Genomic DNA, 27,813 nt, shown 5'->3' on the forward strand with positions numbered 1-27,813 from the left:
ACAAAGCGGCGTGATTAACAAGAAGTTCATCTTTTAAACGATGTATAACACTTGTTTTGTCATGAATGTTTATTATTACTGTTTCTGTAATTTGAATTTGGCGCTCTGCAATTTCACCGGATGTTGTCGAGGTGGGTCGCTAGCGGCACGCCTGCGCCAAAGAGGTTTTAAGACAATAACCTACAAGTTTCTTCATAGACCAAATGTAATGTAGAGCCTAACAAAAGCATTATTGTGACATGAAATTACTTTGTAGAGGTTTTTAATCATCCATTCATGAGAAACACCATTCTCAACAATGTAGCCTACTACCTAATAAAATTGTCCTGTATCCTGTTTGAGTGTGAACAGTTAAGATCAATGGCACTTCTCCCCAGCAGATGTCATCATTGCTTTTCATCTCAACCTACTAATAGTACTGCCACTCAGTCCACTGGAATAGTGTATTATTGAGCTATGTCAAATAGGCCTGTTGACAATAAATTCAATGTTGCAAACCACCCAATTAGTCAATATACAGTACGCACATACAACACAATGAAGATGCATGTAAACATACTGTACAAAGATTTGTATTCATTCATGTTTTTAGGAACTTGGGATCAAGACATGTGCAGACATGCCCCATGACATCATGGAAGTAGACTACATTTAACAGCAAGCTGAGACAGGTGCTGAGCACAGCAGGTGCAACAGAATGACAGGTGTTTGGTCAACAGAAGAAGATGCTCAGGGCCTGACATCACTGCAGGGGAGGTAATGTTTGTTGTGTGTAAAAATAGATGATGTGATGATTGCTCTAACTCTAACAGTCTTTAATCCTGCTAATTTAAGAGACTGCTGTAACATAAAAAGGTGAAGAATGGTTAAATACCAGTTGCTATAGGTGTAACATTCTACAGCCTAGGGGTAGACTGAGGATTGATGGCTTCATGCAGAACTGCTCACTTTCTGTCTGGGCCAGATGTAGTCTAGGTTTATCATGAATTCATTTCTGTAGTCAATATCTCAGTGTTTCCATTCAAAAGGACCACAATGCAATCTCTTGCTGCGCCAGACTGGTTGGACCACTTCTGTTTATGCTAGTGTGAATAAAATCAAGCCACTCCCTGGACACATTCCCATGTCAACAATTCATTACATCCAGCCAGACCCTAGACCCTACATTCTCTTGGATCTGTTAGGAACACTTGTACTTGGGTCTGTTATTTCTTCACTGTCTTTCTTCTCTGCTCAGGAGCAGTGGGTTTTAGAAGGAGCTGACAGAAGGACTGCTACGATGGCTGATGGCATGGGAACCACCTGTGTTATGGTCTTTCTCATCCTGGGGAATATATTTGGAGCTGTAAGAGTTGCACTTGATTTTATTCCTATAGTAGCTGTATTTTTTTAATCATATGTAATCATATGGTAGACAAATGGTGTGCAGATCTATGGTGTTGTCCTAGAAGTTTACTACAGTACATTAGATTTCTGGTCCTTTTCAGCACTATACTGTACAGGTTATTAACACTTTCAATTGTAATGTAGGATCCTGCAATAATAATGGTTTACAATTTCTTATAACAACTCTTAATAAACCTGTTATTCCCTTATTATAGGCAGCAGGTCTTGCCCTTTGCGCTCTGGCCATCTGGGTTGCAGTAGATCAATACAAGCTCTACCCTATAGCTGGTGTGTCGGGGAAAGATGACATCTTTGCAGCGGCCTGGATTGCCATTTTCACAGGCTTTGCCTTCTTCTGCATGTGTGTCTTTGGTATCTTGGCTGCTGCGAAGAAGAGCCGTGCCTTAATGCTAACAGTAAGACTATGATACTGAATTCATCACAATTTATTTGGTCACTGAAGTTCTTCATTTGTTCATCTGAACACTGCTTCAAAATATATCATTCAAGTGGAATATACGGTATGCCTATAGCTCTTTCTCTGTTGTTCTTTTCAAGTAAAGGAACGTTTTTATTTTGTGATTTTGACAGTATCTGATCCTGATGTTGATCATCTACATATTTGAGTGTGCCTCGTGTATCACTGCAGTCACCCACAGAGACTATGTGAGTACATGGGAAATGGGCACCTTGGGGTACCTTCAGATCTTCACATTGTTTGACCAGCACAATTCTAGAAACACAACTTAAATGTATTCTCCCGTTTTGTCTCATCCTCTCCTATGTGCTGTTTGTAGCTGGTTGGAAACAGTAATCTGGTGAAGAAGCAGATGCTGAAGTACTATACAGCCGACGGTGACTCTGGCAGTCGGATCACACTGACATGGAACAAAGTGATGAATGAGGTGACTGGTCACCAAATCAAAAGAATCTGTCATAGGATAATCTGACTAATCAGAGCCACACCACACATTCCAAACAGACGACTAGCACAAAGACCGACTAAACCTAGGTTATTGTGTGGAGTATCTGTTAGGGAAAGGTATCACATTCCACTAACACACACACACACAGTCACACACTCACACGCACACGCCCTTGGGAGTAGCAGATGAATTCTCAGGTCTGACATGTCTTAGCATGCCTGTCTCTCTCCATCATCAATGCCAGAGTCCCGCTGCATCTCTGCTGGGTGAACCGGTTTGGACAGCCCAATAGTGTGGGAAAGACAAGGAATGGGATCAGTTTGCTGCACAGGGACAGAAACAACCACTGCAGGCTGTGTTGCTGTAGCTAGGATAAAGAATGTAGAGCTGAGGGTCACAGTAAACAATTGTCACAGTAAACATGTGTATCAGTAACACGTTCTACAAATACTTATACAGTAGCTCGCTCAGTTTGAGTGAAGTGAGTTTAGTCTGTCACAACATTAGTTTGTCGACTGAATAACTAAACTATTCCTGTTTGATTGAAGAATATTCCTCACCCATGTATTGTTTCTACAACATGCTCTCCTCCCCTATTTCAGGTGGAGTGTTGTGGAACGGATGGCCCAGTGGACTGGATACAGTACAACTCCACCTTCAGGGAGAAGTTTGGTACAGACTACCCCTGGCCCATCCACTGCTGCAAGAGGAAGAACAACTACGAGGTGGTGAATGTGGAGGCCTGCAAGAACGGCCAGGACACCACCATGTTCACTAAGGTGAGAAAACACATTCCCATTGCCTAAAACCTAAGAGATTCTCTGGTTCTCTGATTTGCACTGGAAGGCTCAAGATTTAATACAGATAACTGTACTGTAACTAATAACAGTATGGAAAATATCTGACCATGTACAGTATCAGTGGTTAGGGGTAATTTATACCTCCCACTTGAAGTAAGCACATTGTTGCTCTATCTTTCTACCCAGGGCTGCTTCAACCACATTGAGTCTGTGTTCAGTCTATATACATGGGCTATCAGCTGGTATGGTTTCGCTGTGCTAATGTTTATGGTGAGTTTTCAGTTGGTCTATTTAGGTTGGTAAATAGTGAAATATTTAGTTGCAACAGTTGAATTAACTGAAAATGATTTATCGGAGAATTTTGGATACTACACAACATACAGTAGAGACATTATCATAACATAAAGTCTAACAACCTTTGTACTTTCTTGCTGTAAGTCTAACGTTCCCTTGTCTTTATTTGATTCAGTTCTGGCTGTTGATCCTGGCCATGGTGTACTACCTGATGCTATGAGAAGTCTGGCCATGGTGTACTACCTGATGCTATGAGAAGTCTGGCCATGGTGTACTACCTGATGCTATGAGAAGTCTGGAGGTGATGTCTCTAACCCATGTTTTTGACTTTCTGCTGAAGCCACACCAACCCTCACTTCAGCAACTACAGTGCCTTGCAAAAGTATTCATCCCCCTTGGCGTTTTTCCTATTTTGTTGCATTACAACCTGTAATTTAAATTGATTTTTATTTGGATTTCATGTAATGGACATACACAAAATAGTCCAAATTGGTGAAGTAAAACGTATTTGTCTTCTAAACAAGTTAAAATGGTCTAATTATCTAGGGACAGACCCGTGAAACTCCAGAATGTTGGATTGCATTATGAAAAAAATTACTTGTTTCAAAAAATGTAAAAAATTTTAGAACGGAAAAGTGGTGTGTGCATATGTATTCACCCCCTTTGCTATGAAGCCCCTAAATAAGATCTGGTGCAACCAATTACCTTCAGAAGTCACATAATTAGTTAAATAAAGTCCACCTATGTGCAATCTAAGTGTCACATGATCTGTCACATGATCTCAGTATATATACATCTGTTCTGAAAGGCCCCAGAGTCTGCAACACCACTAAGCAAGGGGCACCACCAAGCAAGCAGCACTATGAAGACCAAGGAGCGCTCCACACAGAACATGGACAAAGTTGTGGAGAAGTACAGATCAGGGTTGGGTTATAAAAAAATATCTGAAACTTAGAAAATCCCACGGAGCACCATTAAATCCATTATTAAAAAATTGAAAGAATATGGCACCACAATAAACCTGCCAAGAGAGGGCCGCCCACCAAAACTCACGGACCAGGCAAGGAGGGCATTAATCAGAGAGGCAACAAAGAGACCAAATATAACCCTGAAGGAGCTGGAAAGCTCCACAGCGGAGATTGGAGTATATGTCCCATAGGACCACTTTAAGCCGTACACTCCATAAGCAAACAGGTTTGGTGTTCGCCAAAAGGCATGTGGAATACTCCCCAAATGTATGGAAGAAGGTACTCTGGTCAGATGAGACTAAAATTGAGGTCATCACCCCGAGAACACCAAAAACACCATGTTTTTCAACGTCAGCGACTGGGAAACTGGTCAGAATTGAAGGAATGATGGCTGGCGCTAAATACAGGGAAATTCTTGAGGTAAACCTGTTTCAGTCTTCCAGAGAGTTGAGACTGGGATGGAGGTTCACCTTCCAGCAGGACAATGACCCTAAGCATACTGCTAAAGCAACACTCAAGTGGTTAAGGGGAAACATTTAAATGTCTTGGAATGGCCTAGTCAAAGCCCAGACCTCAATCCAATTGAGAATCTGTGGTATGACTTAAAGATTGCTGTACACCAGCGGAACCAATCCAACTTGAAGGAGCTGGAGCAGTTTTGCCTTGAAGAATGGGCAAAATCCCAGTGGCTAGATGTGCCAAGCTTATAGAGACATAACCCAAGAGACTTACAGCTGTAATTGCTGCAAACGGTAGCTCCACAAAGTATTGACTTTGGGGGGGTGAATAGTTATGCACGCTCAAGTTTTCTGTTTTTTTGTTTTATTTCTTGTTTGTTTCACAATAAAAAATATTTTGCATCTTCAAAAGGATAGGCATGTTATGTAAATCAAATGATACAACCCCCCCAAAAATCCATTTTAATTCCAGGTTGTATATAGGAAAAATTCCAAGGGGGGTGAATACTTTCGCAAGCCACTGTACCTAATTTCTTAAATAACAAGTGTCTGCGGGAATGATGACAGAAAAGTGTTTCTGATATATAGAGAATGAACACTGTGTAGGGATTTTCCATATTTTTAGGTAAATGGTCTCAAATTTGTATATTTTATTTTTTTGAATTTTTTTATGGTTTATTGCACTGTAAATGCTAGATGAACAAATGGTGATTGGCCTGAGAACTTCAATGTACTAACTGCTTTGGTAATGGGATAGATATATAGTTCTTATCATTAAATGTACAGTACCAGTCAAAAGTTTGGACACACCTACTCATTCCAGGGTGTTTCTTTATTTGGACTATTTGCTACATTGTAGAATGATAGTGAAGACATCAAAAATATGAAATGACACATATGGAATTGTGTAGAATCTAAAATATATTTTGATTTGTTTAACACTTTTTTTGTTACTACATGATTCCATATGTGCTATTTCATAGTTTTGATGTCTTCACTATTATTCTGCACTGTAGAAAATAGTAAAAATAAAGAAAAACCCTTGAATGAGTAGGTGTGTCCAAAATTTTGATTGATACTGTAAGAGAAAATATATTTAAAACTTTCAAGAACATGATTTACATGGCTGTTGTACATTTCAGATTTGTATACTGTGTTCCATTTCTTGTTGAGTTGTGTTATATTATTAACAGAGATCCTTGCTCAGGGATTCTTGAAATTCGGGACAATCCTTGTCTGGGAAGGGAAACGTAATTTGTATGGTTGTTTTTATTTTTTCATTATTTAAGCTTAAATATTTAATTTAGGTGAATTTTATAAGGGAAAATATTTTTTGTAATTTTCTAAATATTTTCAATATTATTGATTTCCATGTTGACTGTATTCTAGGAAATGCCCTTGTCCAGAGCAAACACCCTGAAAGTGTCAACAAAAAAAAATGAGGGCAAAAATGAAATAACTTGAAAGAAATGAAAGAATCTCATGTAGTTTCCTGACTTACAGTATCTGAAAACTGTGATTCCTAAAAAAATGTGTTTTGTTAATCTCCATCATATTTGTCTATCTTTATTAAATGAATCAGAAATGAATGAGCAGGGTCAGCTATACCATGACAACCCTTTCTTCATCTCCTGATTGCATGTAGTGCAACAAGACATCATGGTCCTGAAAGTCCTCTACGTTTGATAGATTTAAACAAACAATATTGAAATCACCATGTTCACAACAATAACTTGTCAACTCCATCTCCCTTATAGGATTCCTTTTGGTGCGCTATGACCATTCACAGTTGAGCTCACTCAGTTTAGCTCAATGCTGATTGGCTATTATGTAAAGAAATATATATATCGAGAGGCCAAATGCTCGCTGGCTTCCCTTGTATTCAATGCTAGGGGCATTATCATGTTCTTTTTGACCAGACAGCATCAAATAGATGGGCTCACATACAGTACAGAGACAGAGGGGCTTTGTTTCACTCACTCGGATGCTTTCTCCGGTGAGATACATTCAGCCTCTTGCGAGTTGAAGGAAAATGATAAAGCACAGAGCGAGGAAAGATACATTATATATATTAAAAAACTGTCCCATTTTTGGGGGGAAGCCTGGCTTCTCTTGGCATCCATGACTACACGCCACTGAGACCAAGCTGAATTTAAGGGCATATAGTCTATTATTTTGTGGTGATACACAAGCTAGAGAGCAGGTGTGTCTGTTTTATGAAAATCTGGTAATATGTGGCCAATGAAATATTTCTGGTTGGTCTCAGGGAATGTAAAACAATAGGTAGACTTAAAATAAAAAAGTATAATCAAATATGTTGAATGAGCAACTAATGAACATAGAGACTGGAGAGCCTCACAAATTTGACGAATTTACCTTAGGCCTATATCTTTCATTATAAACTGGGTAGTTCGAGCACTGAATGCTGATTGGCTGACAGACCGTATACCATGGGTATGACATTGGTAACCAGTTTATAATTGCAATAAAGACACCTCGGGGGTTTGTGATATATGGCCAATATAACGACTAAGGGCTGTGTCCAGGCACTCCGAGTTGCATTGTGCTTAAGAATAGCCCTTAGCCGTGGTATATTAGCCATATACCACACCTCCTAGGGCCTTATTGCTTAAGTCTAATACGGCTATTTACTTACTTTTGTAGCTCTTCATCAGTAGCACCCTTTTGTAAGTAGTGAGGACTAGCTGTCCTCTCCAAGTTTATCTGGAATTCAGCCTGAAAGGATTTGAGAAATGTGATTGGTTGACGATATGCCTATGATATCAACAATGATTGGAGAAGTGTTTAACATCACCATATGATATTAAAAAATATATAATATATCGTAATTTATAAGGGCAACGTAACTGCAAGAGACAGTTTGGAATGTCTGACTGAAAAAGGGACAAATCAACCTTTATCATTTTTTCTTGTGGTGTTTAATTAAATCCGATAAAATGCAGGATATGATTGCGGGACACGGTACAGAGGGCCAAAATGCGGGACTGACCCGTACAATCCGGGACATGTGGTCACCCTACTTATAGATTAAGATAGAATATGAGTTATGGTTAAAATATGTTCATTTTAATTAGGTTTAAGAGTCATAAAATAACTGAGGAAAAACTAAATTGTTGTTAAGTATACCAGTTGAAGGTTGAAGAAAAACATGCAAATTGTCAACTCCGTAAAACATCAACTCCATCAGATTTATGTCTAATTTCAACTCTGCCAGGTTGCTGAAAGATTTGATATAACAGTTATGTTTTTATTGGGGAATTTCTAATTCATTATTTTCCATTATTTAGAAAATGTTTGTACTGAACTTAAAAATATGTCTGTTTTAAGTATCTGTACTCCATTAGAGGCATTTCAACTGTCACTGATGGGTAACCCCCTTAAGATCGATATTTTTGTCAATATTCTGAATAAATATTAATATGCTTAAACTGTTGAAGTATTTGCAGTGATATACCTAAGTGATACTTTTAATAAATGTTGTTTTATGTTCTGAATCTATAAAAACATGCCCAAATGCTAACAAAATTAGCCCTGAAGCATTATATAGTGCAATAAATAACTAAAACGTTGGAAGATTTGTATTACGTATTTGAATAATCTCATGTTACAATGAAACAAGCAAGGCCTTTAAACACTTGCTGGACAATACATGTAAAAATAAAATGCATTTATTGCATTTATTTTTTTTACAAATGTTTGTTCCTTTACAGTATTTAAATATATTATTTGTGAAAAAGTAGTTGAGATTGTTCTGTCTTTCAAGAATCTCTGAGCTACAGTTCCTTGCAAAAGTATTCAGACCCCTTGGATTTTTTCACTTTTTGTGCTACAAAATGGGATTAAAATGTATTTAATTGTCATTTTTTGTCAACAACCTACACAACATATTCTGTACTGTCAAAGTGGAAGAAAAAGTGTATATATTCTTTTAGATTAACAAAATGTAAATAACAGCTCCCTGATTAAATACATGTTAGAAACACCTTTGGCATTGATTACAGCTGTAAGTCTTATTGGGTAAGTCTCTAAGAGCTTTGTACAAACCTTGATTGTACAATATTTACACATTCTTTTAAAAATTATTCTAGCTCTGTCAAGTTGGTTGTTTACATTGCTAAACATTCCTTTTTAAGTCTTGCCCTAGCCGATTTAAGTTAAAACTGTAACTAGGCCATTCAGGAACATTCAATGTCATCTTGGTAAGCAACTCCAGTGTATATTTGGTCTTGTGTTTTAGGTTATTGTTCTACTGAAAGGTGAATTTGTCTCCCAGTGTCTGTTGGAAAGCAGACTGAATCAGGTTTTCTTCTATGATTTTGCCTGTGCTTAGCCATATTCTGTTTCTAAAAATAAATAAAAATCCTTTGCCAGTGACAAGCATACCCATAACATGATGGACCCACCACCATACTTGAAAATATGAAGAGTGGTACTCAGTGATGTTTGGATTTGCCCAAAACATAACTATTTGTATTCAGGACATAAAGTTAACTTCTTTGACAAATGTTTTACAGTTTTACTTTAGTGCCTTATTGCAAACAGGATGCATGTTTTGGAATAGATTTGTTCTGTATAGGCTTCCTTCTTTTCACTCTTTAATTTAGGTTAGTATTGTGGAGTAACTACAATGTTGATCCATCCTCAGTTTTCTCCAGTCACAGCCATTAAACTCTGTTTTAAAGTCACCATTGGCCTCATGGTGAAATCCCTGAGCAGTTTCCTTCCTCTCCGGCAACTGAATTAGGAAGGACGCCTCTATCTTTGGATGATGCATCACTACACCCAGTCACTACAAAGTGTAATTTATAACTTTTTATTATCCATCTACCAAATCGGTGCCCTCCTTTAAGAGGCATTGGAAAATCTCCCTGGTCTTTGTGGTTGAATCTGTGTTTGAAATTCACTGCTTGACTGAGGGACCTTACAAATAATTGTATTTGTGGGGTACAGAGATGAGGTAGTGATTCAAAAATCATGTTAAACACTATTATTGCACACAGAGTGAGTCCATGCAACTTATGTGACTTGTTTAGCTAATTTTTACTCTTGAACTTATTTAAGCTTACCATAACAAAGGGATTGAATGCTTATGTACTCAACACATTTCAGATTTTCATTTTTTATTCCTTTGTAAACATTTCTAAAAACATAATTCTACTTTGACATTATGGGGTAGTGTTTAGGCCAGTGACACAAAATCTCAATTTCATCCATTTTAAATTCACATCAAAATGTGGAAAAAGTCAAGGGGTATGAATACTTTCTGAAGTCAGAGGAAGGGTTAATCATTCAAAAATCATGTCAAGCCCTATTATTTCACACAGAGTCCATATAACTTGTGATTTGTTAGGCCAAATTGCACTCCTGAAATCATTTAGGATTTCCTAAACAAAGATTCATTTAGTTATGAATTTTGTATTGAGCTTAAAAAATATAATTTGTCTTTCACTTTAAGAGTATTGTATGTAGAATTTTACAAAAAAAGACAATTAAATCCATTTTAAAATCACACTTTATAACACAATAGAAATCCAAGGTGTCTGAATACTTCACTAGGCACTGCATAACTGTTGTACTCAAATGATCCTAAATGGTCTAACCCTTCCTTTGGAAATTGTACATATCTTTTTTACAGTATGACATAAAAGGATGACAAAATATTTTAATTGTGCAATATCAGGTATTGTTTTCTGGTTTTACCAGTATTTGCTGTCTGGGTGTGCCAAAAGCAAAAGCATGGAGAACTCACTGCATTGTGTTTTGTGTATGGACATGGCTTTACCTGCACACCTATAGAATATGTCACACCCAAACCTTTTAGTTTCGGTCTAATTTGATGAATCCTCAAAAGTAGGAGTGCCTTTTGGTCAGAATGTACAACCAACTTCAGCTGACATCACAGGTATAAGCAAGAGACAAACGACACAAACACACCCTGTACATTGAAGATCGCCCCATTGTTCACCAGGAGACAACAAAATGGTGTCTCCTGGTATAAAGAATATCTGTTTGATGGCCATCTATGCAGCTGAAGGATAATGTTACCTTGGTTTTCCGCTATTCTACTCTCTGGGTTACAGCCAGAATGCAGAACCAGTTTAGTTTCAATCAAACAATGGGAAGGTGAAATCTCAAGGCTGCATATTGGTAAAGTAAATATATGGATGAAGAATACATTTAATTTAAAATCGCTGATGAAACTGCACCTTTAAATGTCTTAATCTTCAAATGTCCATTGTATGTTTATACACTTAAATTCTTATTTTAGTATTCTATTCAATGACAAAATCTGCAGTTTAGGAAAAAAAACACAATTACAAATTGTTTCATCTTTGATGTAACCATCAGGCTTTTAATTCACACCTTGGAAAATATTACAAAATAAGATTAACTGCCTTTTGCCAAGTGCTATAAGGCTGAAAGGGATAGTATTGGACTGAAAATTCAGGTTCCACCCAAACACACACATAGGTAGTATAGCCATTTTAAGTCTTTCCAACTTGTATGGACTTCAATGTACTTGGTCACTGCATAGATATAAAGAGAAGAGGGAGGGAGGGATGCATGCTTGCTCACACAACAGGACCACACACACACACACACACACACACACACACACACACACACACACACACACACACACAGTAACAGAACACGTGTGCACACAAACAATTATCCTTCAAAAAGCCCAAGTCCAGAGTCATTAGGGAGTTCAATGAAAAATGTGCAATTTTCTTTCATCTAATGTAAGGAGTTTAGGGACACTAAGAGTACCAGGTCCTGTATGCTGCCTTGTACCGTCATAGTAAAGAGCTATAGTGCACGTGGCAAGATACCATTCACAATGTTACCAGCCTGGACCTAGAGGGAATGTTACCACCTTAACATGCTTTATGGAACCAAATGATTGTTCATCAAAAAGGCACGTTGAACAAAAACCAAAAAGTACATCTCAGAAGTGGCACCGTGAGGAATACGGACACCATATTTCACATTCTCACCCCCGTTACAAAACAGCTCTTCCTTCCCTCTCACTTCATTACAGTGGTATCACAGCATTACAACACAGTTGAGGAAACACCCCTGAAAAGATGTATAGTTCCCAATGTTCAATGGACAGCACCGCTAAGCTAAACTAGCCTAACACAACCTTGTCCTTTGTTTAGCCTTCCTATAATACAACTACACTGGGACATTTGTCTATCTGCGATGGAAAAGTATCCACAAAGACATTAGCGAGACATATCAACGACCAGTCGTTGGATTGAACCAGTTTTGTAACCGACACAGTCATAGCGACATTATTGAAGTGATATACATGCACACACACACACAGTTCAATATAGTGGAAGTCTGTGCAAAAACCATTACAGTACAGGTAATGATCTACCAAGATGAAGTGTCTCCCCCTAGTGTCCAATACCAGTATTGCAGTCCCAACGCCAGAATGGGGGAGAGACATGAATTAAGACATGGTGGTTTGTTAATGGAATGATATTAACACATACAGTATGTGGTTTCTGCCTCTACTGAATCATCACATCTTTAGTAATGTGTTGTATGTGTCAGGGATATGTTGCATAGGGGCAGGCAGTGAGTACAACTCCCAAAATGGAGGTAAGGATATCTGGGGTGCTTCTGTTGTATTCAACCAACACGGATACAGAAAAACAACCGAGGACCAGTGTGTGGTGTTGTATTATCAGCGCAGTACATTGCTTTGGATAAAAGCATCTGTTAGACTTTTTAACATGTAAAAAAACATCCTTCAAGGATAAGTACATTAGATAAGACGCACAGTACAAACTTTCTGCAGTCAGTCAGAGAGATACACACACACACACACCATTCAGAATGACAGCGCAAACTAGTGCCACTAATCCTAAAACGACAAAGTACTGTCTGTAAAAACAGTTTCCCTAAAACAGAAGGCAATGTTTTGTTTCAGTTTTTCATTTGATGAATGATGTGCTTTTTAGCTCACCATGAGAGACACTCGTCATTGGTTACATGGACACGTTTAGACATGCGTACATATATTCACACACTCACATTCTGTCCAGGGATAAAAATTAAAACAAATTCTACTTGGGTTGTTCCACGAAATAAGTGCCTTTTGCGTCCCTTTGATATTTTAAGTACAAAATTTAACAGCGTTATATTTGATGAAGTGCCCTTTAATATAGACCACATGGAGAATTCAATAAATCTTTTTTTTATATGAATAAAGACTTACTAAATTGCCAAAATTCTGCATTTGATATGTCCCTCTGTGACTTCCAAGAAGATGAACATTTCTCCATCATTGTAAAGACCTAGCTATTTTGTTGCTTTGACAGTCATTTCTGAAGATTATTATTCATTTAAATGCGATTAGTCATTCAGTTTAAAGAAATAAATAAACTTTTCCCTAATTTTAAGCTCAACCCGGTTATGTGAACTCGTTTTAATATGGTGAAACTTTTAAAATACTAATTTTTAAATAATAAAAACACATTGAACATCTATTAGTCCAAATAATTTAGTAAGAGCAGGTGAGCTGATTCTTCTGAAAAAATGTCTGGTGTTTTGCAGTGGAAAACTGAGCGGACTGAGCATAACACGTCAACCCTGTTAACCATAGATGCCCAGGCTTGACATTTTATAAGAATTATATTGTTTTGTGAAGCTTGCATTCAATTGCCACTCCCTGCTGCACACCACAAGCTTACATTTCCTCTGCCACAAGGGGATTTATGGCTGATTTAAGATAAAATCGTCAAGCCTGTTACTTTATTTGGCACTTATAGTATTTTTTTTAAATTATTCAACATCGATGGGAAAACGTGTTTTTTAAATTAAGTTGAATATGTACTCTTTATGATAGAATGTAGGTGAAATCAACAAACAATATACATATCAAAAAGGCACTGAATTGGTGGAACGTCAGACTTATTATTTCAAACAAATTATTTATATTACATGCAATCCTCAAAACAAAATATAAAATAAATATAACACGTCAAATCAAGCTTCTGAAAACCACTAAACCAAATCAGCAGCATTTGAGGTTCTTCTTTTTAAAAAGGAGAAAGACTGAGGTTATTTCCCTGTGCAGTCCTCTCTCAGTACTACAACCTAAAAAACCAAGGTAAACCCAATCAAACCACTGTGCAGAACACCAAATAATCTGTTAAAAAGTACAGCAGCCAGGGGTTTTTCTGCACAGAAAAGTCTTGGGTGGGCTGCCTAAGTGCTTTTCCGGGCCACTTACGTAAAAAATAAAAAAGGACTATATATTATGATATATACAGTACCGGTCAACAGTTTGGACACATCTACTCATTCAAGGGTTTATTTTTACATTGTAGAATAATAGTTAAGACATCCAAACTATGAAATAGCACATATGGCATCGTGTGGTAACCCCAAAAAGTGTTAAACAAATCAAAACATATTTTATATTTGAGATTGTTCAAAGTAGCCACCCTTTGCCTTGATGACAGCTTTGCACACTCTTGGCATTCTCTCAACCAGCTTCATGAGGTAGTCACCTGGAATGTATTTCAATTAACAGGTGTGCCTTGTTAAAGTTAATTTGTGGAATTTCTTTCCTTCTTAATGCGTTTGAGTCAATCAGTTGTGTTGTGACAAGGTAGGGGTGGGATACAGAAGATAGCCCTATTTGGTAAAAGACCAAGTCCATATTATGGCAAGAACAGCTCAAATAAGCAAAGAGAAACGACAGTCGATCATTACTTTAAGACATGACGGTCAGTCAATACAGAACATTTCAAGAACTTTGAAAGTTTTTTCAAGTGCAGTCGCAAAAACCATCAAAAGTGCTATGATGAAACTGTCTCCCATGAGGACCGCCACAGGAAAGGAAGATCCTCTGTTGCAGAGGATAAGTTCATTAGAGTTACCTGCACCTCAGATTGCAGCCCAAATAAATGCTTTACAGAGTTCAAGTAACAGACACATCTCAACATCAACTGTTCAGAGGAGACTATGTGAATTTTTTACCTTTATTTAACTAGTCAAGTCAGTTAAGAACAAATTCTTATTTTCAATGACGGCCTAGGAACAGTGGGTTAACTGCCTGTTCAGGGGCAGAACGACAGATTTGTACCTTGTCAGCTCGGGGATTTGAACTTGCAACCTTTCGGTTACTAGTCCAACGCTCTAACCACTAGACTACCCTGCCGCTCCAATCATGAATCAGGCCTTCAATATCGAATTGCTGCAAAGAAACCACTACTAAAGGACACCAATAAGAAGAAGAGACTTGCTTGGGCCAAGAAACACAAGCAATAGACATTAGACCAGTGGAAATCTGTCCTTTGGTCTGATGAGTCCAAATTTTAGATTTTTGGTTCCAACCGCCATGTCTTTGTGAGACGCTGAACAGATGATCTCCGCATGTGTGGTTCCCACCATGAATCATGGAGGAGGAGGTGTGATGGTGTGTTGCTGGTGCCACTGTCAGTGATTTATTTAGAATTCAAGGCACACTTAACCAGCATGTCTACCACAGCATTCTGCAGCAATACGCCATCCCATCTGGTTTGGGCTTAGTGGGACTATCATTTGTTTTTCAACAGGACAATGACCCAACACACCTACAGGCTGTGTAAGGGCTATTTGACCAAGAAGGAGAGTGATGGAGTGCTGATTCAGATGACCTGGCCTCCACAATCACCCAACCCTAACCCAATTGAGATGGTTTTGGATGATTTGGACCGCAGAGTGAAGGAAAAGCAGCCAACAAGCGCTCAGCATATGTGGGAACTCCTTCAAGACTGTCGAGGTGAAGCTGGTTGTTTGAATGCCAAGAGTGTGCAAAGCTGTCATCAAGGCAAAGGGTAGCTACTTTGAAAAATCTAAAATCTGTTTAACACTTTTTTGATTCCTACATGATTCCTTGTGTTATTTCATAGTTTTGATGTCTTCACTACTTTTCCACAATGTAGAAAATAAGAAAAACCCTTGAATGAGTAGCTGTGTCAAAACCTTTGACTGCTACTGTATGTATATATTTTTCATTTTTATATAATAAATAATTGTCGGGATAAAACGTTTTCAGTGTAAACTTAATTACTAAAAAGAGATGTGAAGTATGTAGAAAGATAATGGACCTACATATTTTTTTAATAAGATCATCTTTGAGAACTAACCATCACTAAAATAAAAGCTAGACACAGGGAGAATCTACAATTCATAAAATGATGCATTCAGGAGTTTTTGTCATGGCATGGGGCCACCATAGAGTTTTTTGAATTGGAGAAAATGTGCTTTAAAACTGCTACATTTTGTCACTGTGGCCAACAGAAGGGCCTCTAAAATTGTTGCTTGGCCACCGCACCATTGGCCACGCCCACCACCTAAGCCCATTTTGATCCAGAAAAGACACTGGCAGCTATTCGCCTTTCTTTCTCAACAACAGTCTGCTCTGGAATGTTTTCAAATCTAAGCCACTTTTCGGTTCATCTCTTTGACATCTTCTTCCTCCTTGGTCCAGTGGTTGCAGTTGTGAAATGGTGATAGGCCCCAGGGAATGTTCAAACAGGAAACTGGACTTTGTGTCTAGCTACCCCAGAATGCCTTGCCCTTGGTCCCATTTCTAAACATGACCGGTTGTCTCACACTTCCAGGAAGGCTTTCTATCATCCTGTTCCCTTTCTCTGTGGACCATGAGTTTGACATGGTCTCTTCCTAGCTCCTTCTCTCTCTCTCTTTCACTTTCAGTCTGATAGGGTACAGTGTGTAAAAGACTACTTTGCACTCCTCCTCAGCAGTAGCTGCGCGTCTGACCCTCAGTATGGATGGTCCAGTTGGGTGATGGTGCAGGTAAGCTGCCCTGCCGTGCCAGCCCTCTCCGGTTCCTCAGACCCTGCGGCCGCAGCACAGGCTCGTGGACCACATCTCTGCGGGGGGGAGTGTTGGGGTATTGGCCCAGCATCGGGCCAGGCTGGAAGGGGTACTGGCTGTACTGGAGGCCTCCTGGCTGGCCGGGGTAGGGCCTGGGGGCTCCCAGCGTCAGGTTGGAGAAGGCTGCAGACGGGGAGTCTGAGGGCTCCAAGAGGGGCTGGCTGGGGTAGCCTGAGGAGCAGGGGTCCTGGGGGCTCTGGATGGGGTAGGGGGGCTCCTGGTAGTGCTGCCGAGGGGGGTAGGGGTTAGCGCCAGAGCTCTGGTGCTCTCCCTGGGGCCCAGGGGTAAAGTCTTGGGTCCGGTAGTATTTGAGCACCTGATCGCCTGAGGGCATGACATCAAAGGCCTGCCTGTACTGACCCCCGGGCGAGGACCTCCGGAGCGGGTCTTGGCGTTGGAAGCCCCCTGCCCCAGCCCTCTGAGGAGCCCTGATCCGTGAGGGGCCCGGGGTGTAGACATTATAGGCAGGCGGGGGCTGGTTGTGCTGCTGGCTGGGGTAGGGGTTGGCAGGGTGCTCCATGGCAGGGGAGGAGCTGGTGGAGGCAGAGGAGGAGGTGACTGTGGAGGGACCCTCAGCCCTCTCCTCCTCAGCCAGCTTCTCTATCAGCAGGGAGGCGATCTCCTTCCCCGAGATGGGCTCCGTACTGCAGCTGGAGCTCTGGGGGTCTGAGTGGCTGCGGTAGTGGATCCCTGTCGATGTAGACGCTGTGGGAGCTGGGAGGAAGTTGCTCCCCTGGATGCTCCCTGGGGTCGTTGCGGCCGAGTCGTTGTGGGCGGCTGGGCTGTCTGGAGTGGAGGGGGTGAGCCTAACGCTGGTGGAGCCTCCCTGGTCAGGGACCAGGCGGGGGGAGGACTGTCTCTGGTCCTCTGGGGGAGGGGGGTCGTTTGGCGTGGCAAGAGGTTCAGAATCCTGTGGAGAGTCTCCATCCAGGTCTGTGCTGGTCCAGCTCTTTGTGTTTTGGGCCCCAGTAGAGGGGCTGGGGAAAGGGAAGTTGACGTAGATGGGCTCAGACAGATCCTTGGAGGTCGGTCTGTGGGCCTGGGATGGCTGGAGAGACTTGCCCTGGGGAGGTTGGCTCAGACTCAGAGGAGCCTCCTCTGGCTTACGATAGCACACCTTCCCGTTTTCAAAATAGGGGTGTAGCTGGGAGGAGGCGAGGTCTGTGGAGGCTGACCTGTTGGAGCGGTGGAGGTTGCGTTGGTGCTGGTGGAGCGCCAGGGGAACTATGGAGGAGGAGGGGAGGGGGTGCATCTCACTACGGGCCAGCCGGACTGAGGAGGAGGTCTGGCGCCGGGGGTGGTGGTGAGAGGGGTGATGGTGGTGGGTGGAACCGTCCTGGGAGTGGTGGTGAGAGTGGGAGTGTCCGTGGAAGAATGAGTGGGACTGGGAGTGGGCGGCTGCCCAAGCCCGCGTGGCTTCTTTGGACCAGAGCTGGGGCCCCCTCTCCCCCCTGGGTCCACCCTGGTTGTGGTGGAGAGGCTGGGGTTGGTGATGCCCCCGGGAGATGGGCCTTTTGTTGGCCTCTAGGTGGGGGGCCGGGCGGAAGTTACCCTCCAGGTCTAGCCTCATGTTCTGGTAGCTGTGGCGGGCGTAGCTGGGGGGGCCCTGCAGGTTCTCAGGCCCGGCGATCTCATAGTAGAAGTTCTCCATCTTTCCCTGGTCCTCTGAGGTGGAGGAGAGGGGCACGGGCCGGATCTGGGCCTGCTGAGGGGGCTGCTGACCCAGGGATTGTTGGCTGGCTGCCCTGGCTGCGTGGTAGCGGGCGAGGTGGTCTGGAGCTCCACTCAGACGCTCTGAGAAGGCCCTGGCCAGAGGAGGGTTCCCCTGCTGACCAAAGATCCGCCTGATGCGCCCTGAGTCCAGGGAGCGACGCATCTCAGTCTGGGCCAGTGGTGCTCTGTGGGGACGCTCCAGATCCAGGGGCTTAGGGGGTACTTTGGGGCGGGTGGGCTGGAAGGCATGGACCTGAGTCAGAGGGGACTCTGACTTGGAGTGCAGGAGCTGGGGGTGGGCCGAGGACAGCTTGGACTGGGTGGAGGTTGAGGTGGATTTCTGTTGGAGGTGAGGGGCAGAGAACTGGCGTGAGTAGGCTGGGGGCTTCCTCTGAGGCTGGGACTCAGTGGGGCTAGGTCTCTCCCCAGACTGGCCTGGGTTGGGAGGCTGTGACTGGGGCAGCTGCTTCTGGTTCTTGTAGATGGGGCTGGGGGTCTGGTCGTCTCCAGAGGCGCTCCCACCAGACAGCTCTGAGTTGGACGCCACAGAGTCAGACGTCTCAGAGGACAGGGTCTCTGTATCCTGCAATAAAAAAAAAAAGTATAACTTTTTACCGCCATACAGTAAGTTACAGTACTGGTTAGTCATGCATGCTGAAGCTACGTGTGGCCGGACATACTTTACTGTTCTCTAAGCCTGATTAACTAGCTGGGAAAATAGAACATGGGCTTTGTCAGTCTTCTCATAACAACGACAGTTAAAAAAAAGGAATCACATTTTTCCCAGGCAACTGTAAACATGGTGCTTGTTGTGGTTAGGAAATGAAGGCTCTGCTGAAAATGACCTGACAGCACTGTTGTTACTCTTCATATGGAGCCCAAAACTAGAACATCTCCAGCACAGTCAAAACAACATATCCACCACTTAGAATTCACCAACGGACACAGTTTACACCAAGTTACACCCATACAGTGCCACTTACAGACACGTGCACACTCCCACACACACACCTGTCCTGGAGTCCTCTCTCCCTGGCCGTGTCCTGTATCTGCTGCAGTCTCTGTCGCGTTTCCCTCTCCCTCGGTCATCCACACAGACAGGGGGCGCACTGTGGAGTAGAGCTGATTGGGGTCAGAGGACAGCAGCTCTCCTGCGTCGGCAGACAGAGACCTCTGGTAGCGGGTGTCGGCTGCGTCCTGGGACCGGGACTGAGGGGGGCGGTAGGGGGGCGAGGCGCCCTGTCTCAGGGCCTTGTTGGCACTCTCAGCCAGGGCCAGGGCCATGAGGCGTGCTGGGTTTTTAGGAGGGGGAGGGGGAGGCTGGGAGAGCAGGGGGGGACCGGTGGGTTCTGTTACACCTGTAGAGGGGAGAGGAGGGTTAAATTACATGACTAGGGTCTGCAGTAAAACCTCAAATCATTGAAAACAAACTCATTTTTGATGAGGACTATAATCAATTAACTAATACATTCAATCAAACTTGCTGGCCGAGTCCATTCCTGTCTACTCACCCTGTCCTCTGATCTTGGCCTCGGGGCCCAGTTTGCTGCGGATCTCCTGCTGGCAGCTCTCCGTCAGCTGGAAGTCACATGACCTCAGCAGCATGGAGATCATCTGAGGCTGCGACTGGGAGGGGCCGCTGCTCGGGATGCCAGGCTGTAATTCGCCAGCTCGCCCGCCAATCATGTCCAACACCTACGAGGGAGAAAGTCAAGTTTGGTGAAGCAAATTTATCATACAGAGTATATAGGCAAGTAAACTCCAATCCTGAGATACAGAAATACAGGGACAGCAGTGACAGAGGGAGGAATTACCTTAGCAGGGACGCTGATGGATACAGGGTCAGAGATGTCCAGTGTAGGGGACTTGGGGGCTTTTTGTGAGAAGGCATTCACCATCTTCCGGGTGAAAGATCTTCTCTCTGGTGGGGGCTGAGCAGAGGTCACAGGTGTAGTGGGCTGGCCCTGGCTGTGTGAGGTACTCAGGTTGGCGCCCTGCCCTGATTGGCCGGCAGATGGGCTGGTATTGGCCGGTCTGTGTTGACAGAACACCTGAAGGGGCGAGGCTGTGGCGGCGATGATCAGACTCCTCCTGACGGCCGCATCCGATTGGTTGAGCACCGAGTCGGGGTCCTCTGTGATTGAGCGCTGGCTGCTGGAGTGAGAGTGTCCTTGGTGGCTGAGGCAGCGGTAGGGAGGTGGCGTGGCAGTGGGTGGGGACTCCCTGCCGCCGGCGGTCACTGCGCTGCTGCCCAAGCCGATTGGTCCGTCCTCCAGGAAGGTGGGGCTGAAATCAATGACGTCCTCGGCCATCCAGGAAGCAGCCGGGTCCTGGTTGGAGAAGTCAGGCAGCATGTAGATGCCTTCCTCGTCTTCATCCTCCTCATTGTCTCCATCGTCCCTGGGCCGGCGGTCCTCAGGCAGCAGGCTGTCATACGAGCGGCTGGAAGGCAGGCGGGACGGGGGGCGCTGGGGCAGGTGCTGGGGGTCCATGGAGGCAGCCAAAGACAGACCGTCACTGCTGGAGCGGGGCCGCCGCAGACGCATCGACTGTCCTGAGAGAGTGAGAAGGAGAGGTAGGAAGAGAGAGAAAGCAACAACAAAAAAAGGAATAATCAGGTTTTAAAATAAGCGTCTCTGTAGTGCTCGTCTCTTAGTGCCCCAACCAGCTCCCAAACGATCCATTCTTCTCCGACTGTCCCAAAACCAACTATCATCACTGCTTTCAGACACATTCCTTCTCTTCCACAGCCTCCCCTGACAGAGACATCTCATACTCTATACTTAACGGACGAGAAGAGAGAGGCTCTGCTATCGATCAGTCAGAGGACTTAACCTGCTGAGATGAGTAGCAGTATTAGCATCAGTGAGCCAGTGTGTTATGGCCGACTGTGGTGTACCTGCTCCACTGTGCTGGGACGATAAGGATTCCTCACTCTTAGCTGAACGCAGGGTCACACTGTCCACACGACAACCTGCAGGAGAGACCAAGGAGAGAGAGAGAGAAGAGGGAGAAAGAGACAGCCAGAGAGAGAGAAAGGGAGATCTGTCATACAAAGAGAGAAGGGGATCAAAAGGGGCGACAAACTGTGGAGTTGGTATTTATTTTCCTTTCCACCTCCATCCATCCATCCATCCATCCATCCATCCATCCATCCATCCATCCATCCATCCATCCATCCATCCATCCAAATTGACTGAACATACCCCTGGTGTGTGTGTGGTCCAAATCAGACATGATATCTACCTGCGTGTGAGGTGGCGGGCTGGAACAGGGAGCTAATCCTCATTGGTTTACGTCGCCCCGCCCCCAGAGGCTTCCCGATCGCAAAGAATGTCTTCCAGCTCCCTCCAGCTGCCTTCCGTACCTTCATCCCTCTCTTCCTCCTGTAGGGAGAGGAGAGAGTGCAAGACAAAGAGCGAGAGATTTAGGTGGGTGAGACTGCTAAAATCAACTGCATGTGATAGTGAAACTACTGAAACTTTCATGGTCTGGAATAAGCCTGACCTCCCACTCACCTGTCGACAGGGTGGTCCAGCACGGTGTGGAACTGGCCCTGAAACTGGACTGGCGCCCCCTGGAGGAGCAGAGGAGCCTGTGTCCTGGCCTGGGCCTCTTCTAGGGAGAGCAGCCTGGTGGACACAAAGGACTTGGGCCTGGTCAGAGAGTGCCGCCCTGCAGGCAGAGAGAGGACCTACTGTTAGTAATAGATAGAGGGTGGGAGAGTGAGGAGGCGTCGGTGACGGAGGCCAAAAGCTTTGTTTCAAATGAGATCCTATTCCCTGTATAGTAGTGCACTACCTTTGGCCAAAGCCCCTAAGTGGCACACTATGTTTTTTTAAAAGTACTATATGGGAAATAGGGTGTCATTACAGATTTGCCCAACGAGAGCGAATAAGACACGGACACGCTTGCAAATCAGAAATCACATGGAGTAAACAACACAAAGGGAGGGAAGGCTGAGGTATGCAGAGGAAGTTGGACCTTTTCATTTGAAACTCCAAATCAAAGAGCAACCAAAGTAACCTCAATGGCAAAGTTTGCTGAGGTTTGCTAAACAGGACACCCATCAGGGGAGAGCAGAGCATGGGTCATCAGACAGGATTGACATCTAAACAAATATGTATTATTATAATGCAATCAACAGAGTACTGTAACAGTGTCTTATAGGGCAAGTACATGCCAGGAAAGCCCAAAAATATTTTTCCCACATTAATTTACTGCAATACAATTTTTCACATTAAATGTATTTAACATAAAAGTGTTTATATTAATATTTTCAAAGTACCCTTTTTGATTTAGCATATTTTTTGGACAAATGGTTGGAACAACACGTCAAACACTCTTGACATAAGTCATTAAGCAATCACATTCAGCAAATCACCAGCAGAGGGAGTTCCATTTGAATCCATTTTCCCATTCACTGGTGGTGCTCACATAATTTATCCTAACTTCAAAAGTAGTAGAACGTTGAAAAGTTTATGTACTTGTACAGTATATAGTTTTAAACAATGTCTAAAAATGTACAACATCTAAATGGTCCGAGATCTTCACTAATATGTTTTATGTTGAATAAACTTGTTACAAAATCATAATCTAGACATAATCCATATTTGAGAGCACACTATCATGTACAGTTCACAGATCATAGGGTCTTAGAGGATTTGGTTTGGTTTGTGATACAAATGTAAAAACCATATCAAACATTCATCCTGCCAATTAAGTTTCTTTGAGAATAGCCAGAACAATCTGACACCCAAAATATTTTTTGGACTTTCCTGGCGTGGAGTCTGAGACACAAAGCAAGCGTCTAACTGAGCCCTGGCTGGGACGCTGACAGAAACGCTTCAGCTGGAGAAGCACACAGATACTGCTGATCTGTAGACAATACTGAGGTTAAACATTTTAGCTATAGGGCCTACTGATTATTTAGCTAGCTGACAAGACAAAACAGATCATGGAAGCTGGGAATAATCAATTCAACATTGTTGTTTTACCTGGTGGTTCTGGCTCAATGTAATCCTCTTAAAAGAAACATCCACAGCATTTGTGACACATTGATCAAAACAACGTCTATTCTTTAACATTTTGAGCATTACAGCGCAAAACAACCTAAAAGTTACTTAAATAACTACTTAAAATGACAAAAACAAATATTGGAGTAGACACAAAATGTAACCAACCACATTTACTTCAAGATGGGATGAATTTGAACCAGGATGGAAGTTTATTGGCTATTCAACTGTCAATACAATAGAAAAATCACGTGAGAGTTTACAGTTGACCAGGGACTCAAACCATGAAGAGACACTGGGTTTATACAAACATATGTCAGCATGTGCACACAAAGCTTAGCTATATTAAAATGTTTGTTTTTTTACCCCTTTTTCTCCCCAATTTCGTGGTATCCAATTGGTAGTTACAGTCTTGTCTCATCGCTGCAACTCCCGTACGGACTCGGGAGAGGCGAAGGTCGAGAGCCATGCGTCCTCCGAAACACAACCCAACCAAGCCGCACTGCTTCTTGACACAATGCCCCTTAACCCGGAAGCCAGCCGCACCAATGTGTCGGAGGAAACACCGTACACCTGGCGACCGTGTCAGTGTGCACCGCGCCCGACCCGCCACAGGAGTCGCTAGTGCACGATGGGACAAGGACATCCCTGCCAGCCAAACCCTCCCTTTACCCGGACGACGCTGGGCCAATTGTGCGCCGCCCATGGGTCTCCCGGTCGCGGCCGGCTGCGACAGAGCCTGGACACGAACCCAGAATCTCTAGTGGGTTTATACATGCCTTAGACCACTGCCCCACTCGAGAGGCCAACTTGGCTATACTTACCATCTACTGGAAAACAACAGACAAAAGCCCAATAGGATAAGACACATTCATCATGAACTCTTTCTTGTGCACATCGTACAGAGATCTCAGAAGGACAAATGGGTCACACAGAAGCCAAAAGTAGACCAAGCCTAAACTAAACCAAATCAACGCTATAGAGCGCTTGTAAGCATCCAGCATTGAGAGAGGGAGAGGGGGAGAGAGAGAGAAGGCACGGACGGTCAGAACATGGAGTAGCGTCGCCTCTCTACGATGACATCCAGAAGAGGAGCAGATACTGTAGGGTGCCTGGGGGCCTTAGGGACCTCCTCACCCCTGGCCTCCCCCACCTCCTCCTCCTCCTCCTCACCCCTGGCCTCCTGCAGACTCACCAGCCTGGTTCTCTGGTGCTGCCGAGAGACCTTACACTCCAGCTTGCCCGTTGCTACGGAGACACACAGCTCTCGCTCACTATCTGCTGCTTCCATCACACTTGGTATACACTGATTGAATTAACATTGTTTCCATGTCATTTCAATGAAATTATATTGAATTGACGTAGAATAGACGTTGAATTGAAGTCTGTGCCCAGTGGGATGGCTACAGTATCAGTGTGGCTGAGGGCTCACTTTATGGCAAGGTTTCAGTTTCATTCCATATTTTATACTGATGGATAAACAGAGAGTAAAGAACAAAATGTTGCCAAATATTGTACTACTTTTCGGACAATGAATTATGAAGCAAATGGATGCAGTGGAAAAATCTTTCCATGCTTAAGTCACTTATATTATTGCCATTTTAGACTATTCATACACATGTTCTACTGTGCTGCGAGGCAAGACAAAGAGTGCAATGAAATAATATATCAGAGTCATTCAAGTAGAGTTGCTTTCATAGATTTACAGCATTTGCGGGGTAAAAGGCGGAGGACAGCGGGCGGTGGTGACAGTTGTAATGGCAGTAGAAGTGTCCTCCATTATATACAGGGCTTTAACCAAAGCTCTCTGTTTAACCAGACAACTAAAAGCATTAAGTAGAGGATAGAGGAAGCCTGGCTGGCTGAGTAGTAAAGCTAGTTACCGTAGGTACTAAAAAGAGGTTTTGAGGCTCTGAGGTAATGCTCTGTGTGTGGCATTGATAACACACAACCACAGAGCTGAGACAGAGGGAGAGAAGACAGAGGGAGCACTCTGAAGGAGAAGATATTCAATCGAATCCTAACTTGAAATCCACACGTCACTGACGATTGCCGACTGATGCAAATAATGCATTGATTTCAATGGGAAATGTGTGTTTCCACACAAATGGAAGTTAAGTTGGGAGGATTGTGTCCAGTGAGCGTTAGAGAAGCCAGCGTTGGGGTTATGGTGATGTGCGTACCTGTGCCTGTGAAGCGTCCTACAGAGGTGAAGGAGTCACTGAAGAGCACGTCCACGTGACTGAGGAGAAACTCCACCACCACAGACTGGATCCGCACCTCCTTAAACGGGTCAGCACCACTCAGACCCACCGCCTCGATCTCCATAGATCTGCCACGGAGACGACACACAGCCACACCAGGGTCAACTCCAGGAAGGTGTTGCAGAGAGAAATGTCATGAATAGAGCTGACATGATTCCTCACTGTACATGTCAGAGGCACATCTGTTCTAAACGATATATTTCTATAGGAATGATCCACAACGCAGGTACAATAGGTAGGCACAGACACACACCTGAGCAGGTTGGGGGCCCAGACGATGGCCAGGTTCTTGATGTGCATGTTGGTCTCTCCGCTGCAGGTGGCCAGACCAGCCAGGTGTCTAACGAGGTACTCCAGGGTCCTGACAGAGAGGGACACACACACACACACACACAATCAGTCCACACTCTGTCTCCATGGCTGTGTTGTGTGTATACCTGTAGTCTCTGTCTCCATGGCTGTGTTGTGTATATACCTGTAGTCTCTGTCTCCATGGCTGTGTTGTATATACCTGTAGTCTCTGTCTCCATGGCTGTGTTGTGTATATACCTGTAGTCTGTCTCCATGGCTGTGTTGTGTATATACCTGTAGTCTCTGTCTCCATGGCTGTGTTGTGTGTATACCTGTAGTCTCTGTCTCCATGGCTGTGTTGTGTATATACCTGTAGTCTCTGTCTCCATGGCTGTGTTGTGTATATACCTGTAGTCTCTGTCTCCATGGCTGTGTTGTGTATATACCTGTAGTCTCTGTCTCCATGGCTGTGTTGTGTATATACCTGTAGTCTGTCTCCATGGCTGTGTTGTGTATATACCTGTAGTCTCTGTCTCCATGGCTGTGTTGTGTGTATACCTGTAGTCTCTGTCTCCATGGCTGTGTTGTGTGTAAACCTGTAGTCTCTGTCTCCATGGCTGTGTTGTGTGTATACCTGTAGTCTCTGTCTCCATGGCTGTGTTGTATATACCTGTAGTCTCTGTCTCCATGGCTGTGTTGTGTATATACCTGTAGTCTGTCTCCATGGCTCTGTTGTGTATATACCTGTAGTCTGTCTCCATGGCTGTGTTGTGTATATACCTGTAGTCTGTCTCCATGGCTGTGTTGTGTATATACCTGTAGTCTCTGTCTCCATGGCTGTGTTGTGTATATACCTGTAGTCTCTGTCTCCATGGCTGTGTTGTGTGTATACCTGTAGTCTCTGTCTCCATGGCTGTGTTGTGTGTATACCTGTAGTCTCTGTCTCCATGGCTGTGTTGTGTGTATACCTGTAGTCTCTGTCTCCATGGCTGTGTTGTGTGTATACCTGTAGTCTCTGTCTCCATGGCTGTGTTGTGTGTAAACCTGTAGTCTCTGTCTCCATGGCTGTGTTGTGTGTATACCTGTAGTCTCTGTCTTCATGGCTGTGTTGTGTATACCTGTAGTGCGGTGGTGGAAGCTGCTGGATGACATCATGTACTTTCACCATGCGCTCATCGTCCGTCATCTCTCCCATACAGTCCTACGGAGGAAGACCAGGGAAAAAAATGGCAAGATTAGCCTTTGACAAAGGACAGCACTTTCAGTTGGAGGGAGTTGTGTTGGGTTATGGCCATGTACTCACAGCAAACTTGTCGTAGAGCTGGTAGGTGAGCAGGGGGTTGGGCAGCTCCCTGAAGTAGAGCTTACACAGGGACCCCACACAGTGGATGTCCTGCATGTACATATCCTTGGTCAGGTCTGGAACATTCTCACTGTCAAACTCATGTCTGGTGGAGAGAGTGTCAAAAAGGGTTGAATGCCAAAAGAGTTTTGCATATTTGCCTATATGTATTTTATGCATGCAGTCAATGATCTATGTAGTACTTCTAAGTCTTTACAGGTTCAGGGCCTGACATGCAGGGTTAGGGTTAGCGGCAGGGTAGCCTAGTCATTAGAGCGTTGGGCTAGTAACCGGAAGGTTGCAAGTTCAAATCCCCGAGCTGACAAGGTACCAATCTGTCGTTCTGCCCCTGAACAAGGCAGTTAACCCACGTCATTGAAAATAAGAATTTGTTCTTAACGGACTTGTCTAGTTAAATAATGGTA

At 43.6% G+C, this 27,813-nt stretch overlaps 2 protein-coding genes across 5 annotated transcripts in view; one reads left to right on the top strand and one right to left on the bottom strand.

The window, feature by feature from the left end:
- The first annotated feature begins 644 nt into the window (after positions 1-644).
- LOC106605667 (uroplakin-1a) lies at positions 645-4,238 on the top strand. 2 transcript variants are annotated; one of them, XM_014201549.2, is made up of 8 exons: positions 645-756; positions 1,238-1,345; positions 1,602-1,802; positions 1,978-2,052; positions 2,184-2,291; positions 2,915-3,091; positions 3,299-3,382; positions 3,582-4,238. In XM_014201549.2, exons 2-8 carry the CDS (start codon positions 1,280-1,282, stop codon positions 3,624-3,626), a joined length of 756 nt encoding a protein of 251 aa, XP_014057024.1. In that variant the 5' UTR covers positions 645-756; positions 1,238-1,279; the 3' UTR covers positions 3,627-4,238. The 2 variants fall into 2 exon arrangements, with proteins under 2 accessions (XP_014057024.1, XP_014057023.1); XM_014201548.2 differs by lacking the exon at positions 645-756 and having other exon boundaries at positions 1,101-1,345; positions 3,582-4,237.
- Positions 4,239-15,967: 11,729 nt separating this feature from the next.
- The window catches only part of LOC106605587 (rho GTPase-activating protein 33), a 37,240-nt gene continuing 25,394 nt past the window's right edge, over positions 15,968-27,813 (bottom strand). For all 3 annotated transcript variants that reach the window (XM_045718635.1, XM_045718636.1, XM_045718637.1), the window contains exons 13-23: positions 27,350-27,494; positions 27,165-27,247; positions 26,009-26,116; positions 25,675-25,823; positions 21,995-22,151; positions 21,723-21,862; positions 21,376-21,450; positions 20,291-21,030; positions 19,988-20,171; positions 19,488-19,834; positions 15,968-19,059 (exon numbers count right to left, since the gene is read on the bottom strand). In XM_045718635.1, the coding sequence (XP_045574591.1) occupies positions 16,624-19,059; positions 19,488-19,834; positions 19,988-20,171; positions 20,291-21,030; positions 21,376-21,450; positions 21,723-21,862; positions 21,995-22,151; positions 25,675-25,823; positions 26,009-26,116; positions 27,165-27,247; positions 27,350-27,494 (4,564 nt within the window). In that variant the 3' untranslated portion in view covers positions 15,968-16,623. The remainder of the gene's footprint in view (positions 19,060-19,487; positions 19,835-19,987; positions 20,172-20,290; positions 21,031-21,375; positions 21,451-21,722; positions 21,863-21,994; positions 22,152-25,674; positions 25,824-26,008; positions 26,117-27,164; positions 27,248-27,349; positions 27,495-27,813) is intronic.

This window comes from Salmo salar, chromosome ssa05, assembly GCF_905237065.1.
Source record: "Salmo salar chromosome ssa05, Ssal_v3.1, whole genome shotgun sequence".
Taxonomy (NCBI): Eukaryota; Metazoa; Chordata; class Actinopteri; order Salmoniformes; family Salmonidae; genus Salmo; species Salmo salar.